Source organism: Falco naumanni, chromosome 1 (assembly GCF_017639655.2).
Source record: "Falco naumanni isolate bFalNau1 chromosome 1, bFalNau1.pat, whole genome shotgun sequence".
In the NCBI taxonomy this organism is placed as follows: domain Eukaryota; kingdom Metazoa; phylum Chordata; class Aves; order Falconiformes; family Falconidae; genus Falco; species Falco naumanni.
Window position 1 is genome coordinate 52,697,968 of NC_054054.1, and position 7,606 is coordinate 52,705,573.

Consider the following 7,606-nt stretch of genomic DNA (forward strand, 5'->3'; position numbering starts at 1 on the left):
CACCACACCGTAGACAGACCCCTACATAATACATGGGTTTGAAGGCTCTTCTGCCTCCTAATGCTCTCCAGTTCAGTAGCAGATTGCTGTCTGAGGGTGGGTATTTTTTCAATCACTTGTGCAAACACTTCACACGTTTTCATCTAGACCAGGTTTCCAGATTTCTACGTGTGAGACCGTCTTCTGTGAAATGTCAAAGACCTAACAAAAATCAAGGCATGTCACATATAATGTTTTATTTCTCCCTGCTACGGTTGTATTTCTTCTGAGAAGGAAATTGCTTTGGGTTGAGGACTTGATGAGACGTTCATGTTCACATTAGCAATTTTTTACATAATCAGACTTATTATTTCCAAAAGATGCTTTCAGACTGACTTTGTTTAACGGTGTCTCTGGCTATGTAATATGAACCCTTTGGTTAAGGATTTGCTTGCTTTCTTGTAAGAAATTTAGATTACCACTGTTCTTTTCCATTGCTGTAGGAACTCAGGACTCCTTGGAAAGTCCACAAAGATAATCAATTAATGTCTCAGAAATTACTTCAAATACTTCCTTAAGTGCTTTATCATAAGTAAATATTCTCCTGGCTGTTCTTTCCCTGTTCCGCTCTGCACTATTACTGCCTTCTACTTGGTATTAATCCCATATAGCATCTGATTGTAATTAACCTTTCTATGAAACCTGAAGCAGCCAAAGTATTGATTGCATCAACCTTCTTTAGTCCTTCTTTACTTGTTCCACTTGCTTATTAGGCAATAAACCTGTGCTTTCTTTTCATCTTTCTCTGGCTTGTAAGGTATTTGCAGTCTTTTCTTACACACCTGAGCTGAAACTTAAACCCAGCTTTCAGGTACAAATGGGAAGACATTGAAATGTGTACTGTTAGCTTTTCATCTTTTTTTTTCATCATTACATGTGAAACCTTGAAGTTTATGACTCACATACTTGTTCAGCTTGACTTCTGTTATTTTCACATAATCTTGTGATAAAGGTGTATTTTAGATTCAGACCATAAATGGAGAATTGATTAGCGAGCGAGTCACTTCTCTAACCTCCCACTAAAATAAATTAAAAGTTCTCATATATAATTCAGAATTCTCATGCTTTATTTTGCATTAAAAACCAGTGAGGATTGCATTTTCTGTTACCAGTGTTATAGCCAAGATGATATTAACAGATCTCAGGAAGTGAAAGAAAAGTAAAATTTTAAGAGGAACAGTGTGATACTTACAAAACGGTAGGTATTAGTGAGAACAATTCTTCTGTTTTCTGTATGAAATGGAGAAAAAATGTCAGCAGGTGTCATTCTGTAGAAAATGATGCAATAATATCTTATATAAAGGAATAAAAATCTGCCAACTACACAGTATTTTACAGATACTAAAACAACGGAGATGAAGCAAATCCACCCATGAATTTGTTGACCTGTGCAATGCATGAGGAAGTAGCTGTGTGGAAATGGGATTCACAACCACTAGCAAGTCTAAGCCCTCCCACAGAAAATACCCAGAGAGGGATGTGCTTGAACTCCTCTCTCTCTTCTGAGTTTTGCTGCTTGGTGCAGAACTGTAAGGGCTCACCCTGGAGAGCTTTGGGATCCTGGTCTGGAAACCTCTCTTCTGAATAGAAACATCTTGTTCTTTTAGTGACAGAAGAAAATCTGACCTCCTGCTTTCACGACTGAACTGGAAAATGAGTTGTGCTGATTTATGTTATGTAGTAGTAGCACAGCACTTACCCAGGCAATTGGTATCCTGGTTTCGGCTTAAGAAGCTCCAAATTCTTCTCTCCCAAACCGAGAACGCTCCAGCTATTGGGCTGTAAACTACTCTAGGTAGTAGCTGCTTGGCTATGGAAGTTGGCTCATGGTATAGCCCGGACAGCATGAGCTACAGGGCCAAAGAGCTGGGGAATAGGAGAGTGAGTTCACTTGAGAAGTTCTGCCCTTAATCTGATTTACACATTTAATGCAGTGACTGCTTAATGTAAAACCACCGTGGTATGTCCTTGTCCAGTATGTGTCCTTGCTGAAGGAGTGGTGGAAGGACTGCTGAAGCAATCCTTGCTTAGGCTGCCTGCAGCCTCACAGAGCTTGCATCTGTGGCTACATAATAACCTGATTTCAAAAGCAGAGCATGAAGGTGCTTCTATTAAGTTTAACCTATAATATACAATTGCAGCATGCTCTAATGCTTAGGAGGAAGGAAGAACTGTGGGCTGAAACTGTTTTATGCCAAGGAGAGAGACTTAAAACTAGACCCACATCTTGCTGAGGTGTTGTACCCCGTGTTGAAGTGTGTGAAGGATGGGTAGCATCCCAGAGCCCTGCCTTCCAGCTGTGTTTTGAAAAAACCTCAGTCTTTACCTAAACAGCCTCTTTATAGTTGTCACCATTGTTCTTTTAAGGTCTGAATACTGCATGAGCCTGATATTGCAGAGTTTTGTATACCCCAGCAGATGGCATTGAGTGTTCATTTATTCAATATACATAGTACTTTTATGTCTGCTCAGAGGGTCATTTGTCAGGGGTGAGGAGGGAGAATTATTCATGCAAAATAGTTGTCTGATATTCTGTTCAGTTAGGCCAGTGCAAATCAGAAGTGAGCCCAGTTAAATCAATGACATTACCAAGGAAGACTGATACAGGTGAGGATAACTAGGTGGTACCAATATAATAATGATACAAGGCAGCCAGTGTCTTAAATTGCAACTTCTGTTAATAAATAAATGGTTGTTCTACCCTCAACAATAAGAAATGAATAACAGTGGTAAACACCTAAGCTATTAGCCAGGCATTTCATGGCTTAATGCTAAAAGGGGACCATTTGACACAAGCCTTTGGGGTGATTTATTGCTATCCAACATTCATTTATAGTTTGATGTCCAGGTTGGTTTAGAACATATTCTGTTACACAGGATTCACCAGAATTCGGAGGAACTGCAGCCCTCCCCCTCCTTTTCTTCTAACACCTCCTTTGCACAGTGGGATGAAGGGAGACACACGGGTGCTGCTCTCCTGCAGGCATTCCTTTTACATAAGGTGAATGCCCAAATATTTGCTTTGTGATAGCTGAGGAGTGTGAACCAGCTAGAAACCACTCCTCCTGTTATTTAAGGATGACATTTTGGTAGCGAAGATGAATATTTCACTTGTCAGTTCCGTGGTACATATCAGGCCTTCAGAATGAGATGTGCTGCATGCCATCTGGGTGGTGGAAGGCTATTGAAGAGGCTCAGCACTTGGGGGGAGGTTATTTCTGCTGTTTACTATATATATCACCCTGAAACATCCAGTTTATTACAGAATCATAGAACAGTTTGGGTTGGAAGGGACCTTTAAAGGTCATCTAGTCCAATGCCCCTGCAATGAGCAGGGACATCTTCAAATTTCCTGGTTTCTGGTACACTGGCTGTTGTACAGGGATGGAAGAGGACAGGATCTTTGTGCCAGGTAGTTGCAATCAGCTGGACCTTCTGGCATCAATATTTTTTCCCTGCAGGCTAAAGACTTAGAGCTGGCAGGAGTCAGAGTCTCCTCAAGCTATAGGGACCGATCATGTTTTATTCAGTCTGAAATTTTTTGTTGCTTTGCTACATCCTTTATGAAATTAATAAATGGAGTATATAAATTATAACAATAGTCAAGTGTTATATTTCTATGGCATATGCGTGGGTGTGTTTCTGCCACTTGACAGAGAATGTCTGATGTCAAAGGAGAAAAGGGAAGAAATTAATTTCTCTTTAATTTGCAAGAGAATAAAATGGTGTGCATTTTGCAGCAACCTTGCCTGCTTTTCATAGTGACCTAAAAAAAAAGTCTGTTCAAAAGCATGACAGGTTAGCAATTTGTATGTGAAAACCCAATGTCAGAAACATAGCCCTTCTTTAAATGAGAAAGCAGAAGTTAAATCTGTTCTCATTGACTTCTGTGAGTCTGTGAACACACAGTGGTTTTTTAGTCACTGTTTGTGGTGGTTCAGCCAGTGACAAAAAGCAATAGTCTTGTGGGTTGTATTTTAATAAACCTTGTGATCCTGACAGAGTGTCTCCTAATCACTTCAGCAGAAGAAAATAAGGCTGGAAAAGCTTCAAGGAAGAGCCTGCATGGGAGGTTTCAGAATCACTTTCTCTGTCTGGTCCAAATGTACAGTGTAAAACCTTGCCCTGTTAAGGAGATGGGCATCTTTGCCTGGCCTCTAGAGGGGTTCAGTAAGCTTCTACTTGTCTTAATTGCATTGTTTTAATTCCAGGACAAAGCAAAATGCTAGGCAGGCTTTGCTTCAGAGACTGTGAAAAAGGCATGTGAATAAATGCCAGTTATGGTGAGCTTTTGTGATATGGCCAGCTATCCACAGAGAATAAAAGATTTGTAATCAGATGATAGACTGCTGGGTGTTATTTTTCCAGAACGGCTTTTTCTAGCCCTAAATCTAAATCTTCTATATTATATGGATATTGCATGCATTTAAGCAAATTTCACATAACATAATAAACATATGGTATCCCAAATAAATTTGTCTAGTTGTGTCCCTATTTAGTTAGATAATTTTGTATGCTTTGCGTTAAATGACTCTTAGCTCAGCTACAGTTGTGAAATATGGTATCATTTTCCACTGTCTAAGTAGAAGTGTTTTACTTTTGAAGTCAATGTGATTGAAACACATGCTTACTACTGACCATAATCTGTCATGGAATCAGATTTAGAAATCCTGTGTCGTTGTCCCATTGTTTTGGAACAGCAAACAGCAAAAAGAGGAGAGTCCTTCATGACTGGTAGCAAAGGTAAAAGGAAGCTTGCCTCAGTTGCTTTCTGGAAGTCATCAGCCAACATAATGTTTTCAGTCCCCAACAAGAAGATGACTTTTATTGATGGCTTTTTGCAGTGTATAACATCATGAAGCCAACATTTTTTTGGGAAGTCTGTAAGTAAACACCTTTTTGCTTTCTTCAATAGTGGGCTTACATTTTCCACTTACTGGATATCAATTTCTTTTCCTTTTTTCTTACAATTCATTTTAACTTTTATGATCTTACAGTGTTCTGATCTGTCACACTTTGCATGTTACAAACTATCACTGAGTAATAAGTATGGTAAAAAGACATGCTATAGTACTTCCTTTTTCAGTACTGAAAGAATTTTACCTTTTGGTTGTATATCCAGATTCATTGCTGCACATATGTTCGGACAAGATCTAAAGACATAAAAAAAGAAAAAAACCCAATCCACTTAGTTTAATATTAGAAATTGCTACTGTTCTATGAAACTTTTCAAAAAGTGTAGCTTAACAGAAAGAGCGAAAGCTGCAAGAATAATAATTAAATTTGAAAAACAGTTTGGCAGATTTGGAAATTCAACAGTCTTGGGTCAAACCCTACATTTTTGTTCACTTACACCTCCAAGTTTGGTGTAGTTACAGAGAGCTCTACTTTGCAAACATTCATTTGAAACATAAATACTGTAACGGCCTTATTGATGCTTTAGCATATTCAGTATATTGTTCAAAGGGATGAATTTGCTTAGGGAAATAGGAGCTAAACCTGTCTTTTAGCATGCAGCTGTGCCGCTGCACATGGCTCCCATCCCATTCTGCCAGACAGCAGAATAAGTATAACAATTTCCCGTAGTCCTGATGTGATGTTCTTCCATCCTGCTATTACTCTCCCATGTGGAATACATGAGATATATTGTGTGGAAGAAACAGATAATAAATGGATCTTGACTGTACTCTGGTGTCCTGGATGATGGGCATCCTGGATACCATCACCCTCTTTATCCACTGGACCTTAGATCTGTATCATCCTGTCCAGCAACATTTATGGATCGTTGCAGTAGTAGCACTTAGTATTCAAAAACCACAACAAGAAATATTTTGCAATGAAGATGTGGCCAGGGATCGCAGTAGGACTGCATAAATGCACACTTATTTTGTTTAGTATCTAAGCATCCACTCTTGGAATAGCCCAGAGTTTGAAATGCCAACACAAATCTTTGAGTTTCAACTGTCCCACTATTAGAATTACAAATTAATTCAGGTTAGCAGCAGCTTTTGAACAAAGAGTGAAGCTGAGTGGTTTCCTATTTACTGAGCAGGCTAGTCATCTGGTCTTTCGCTGTCTGCTGTTTAGAGCATGGACACATCAATAATAAAACTTCTATTGATGTTACTCGTCAGTGCTTTAAAAAGTAATTTATTTACTTACTTATTTTTTGGCAAAGTTGTCTTCCTGCTGTTTGGATCTGCTGGGTGATGTACTATCATTTTCCTGTTAGCTCTGACAGAATTGAACAAAGTTTACAGTTAGTAAGTGGGGAAGAAATGTGAATGTGAGCAGAATTGAAAAAGAAAAAAGTTTTCAGATCTGGGAAACGCATATATGTAAATTATTTCCTTCTCTACCTCAAATATTTCCATTCTCTGAATATTTTGCTGATTTTCTTGTTTCAACTGTTTGGAAGAAAGAACGATGGCTTCTTGCTGAGAAAATGTAAAGCTGGAAACTGAATCCCTGCATCCAGTGTTTTGGTTTCTTTAGAGTATGGTACTTATTAAATTTTTATACAGCTCAATAGGAATTAAAACCCAAAGACACCTAACCAAGGTCTCTGTTGCTAGTAAAATACTTGCTAAACACCAGTGATGTATGTAGCTATCAAAGCTATAGAGATAAGTTCTCTTGGCCTCTCTACCTCTGGTTGCTCGAGCCCCACTTAGAAACAGATCTCCTTATTTTACTCATGGAAAATAGTACTGATCTGTAAATCCTGGAAACAAACACTGAGATGATTTTAATTTTTACCCTTTGACCACTAGAGACTTCAGTGTTTGCAGCAAGAGTTAGGATTATCTCACCAAATAATTCCTACAAATTTTAAGGATGGTCACGTTCTCTTAATCAACCTAGTCCTGCCCAAATTCCTTTAAATTCATAGATCCTACAATCATGTTGCCAAATCAAGTTTTAGTTTTTCTTTACAAACACAGCCCCAAATCTTATTAAAAAAAAAAACAACAACAAAAGATCACTAATAAATATTTGAATGTCCACAGCGATAATTGATTTTTCTGTCAGTGTGGAAATATTGGAAATAAAGGGCACAAATGCAAAGATGCAAATTTTAGGAGAATGAGAAGGTAGTTACTATAACTATAGAGAATTTTGGTTAAATGGTTAAATATATACTGCTGAATTATCTCTCTGGAGCACCAGGATACAAACAGGTAACTGATTTCTGTCATCTCTTGTCACAGCACTCTCAAAACTATCAAGCTGCAACAACATCTTTTACCATAGCATACCAACATACTCTTCATGCCAGTCCCTCTGCTGCCTTCTCCTAGTCTCTCCTCATCCAGAGCACACTTGCTCTCTCTTCTCTCTATTTCTTCCTTGGCTGCCCAACCTCTTAACAGAACCAGCCACAGCTGCACCTTATCCACGTCAGCCAACCCACCGCCCCTGAAGCCAGCCCACAGCTGTGTATGATCCATGTTAATTAACCTGCCTCCATTCCTCTACAGTCTCTATGGTCTTTATCATTCATGTATAATCTTTTTGTCCTTTAAAAGAACAATTTCATTCTTCTCAAAACTATTTCCCCAACTCC

General features: G+C 38.7%; 1 protein-coding gene across 1 annotated transcript in view; it reads right to left on the bottom strand.

Moving 5' to 3' along the window:
* CLNK (cytokine dependent hematopoietic cell linker) overlaps nt 1-4,344 on the bottom strand; it is a 35,404-nt gene extending 31,060 nt beyond the window's left edge. Inside the window, exon 1 of the mRNA XM_040594111.1 lies at nt 1,232-4,344. Within this exon, the coding sequence (XP_040450045.1) occupies nt 1,232-1,438 (207 nt within the window). The 5' untranslated portion in view covers nt 1,439-4,344. The remainder of the gene's footprint in view (nt 1-1,231) is intronic.
* Nucleotides 4,345-7,606: the final 3,262 nt, after the last annotated feature.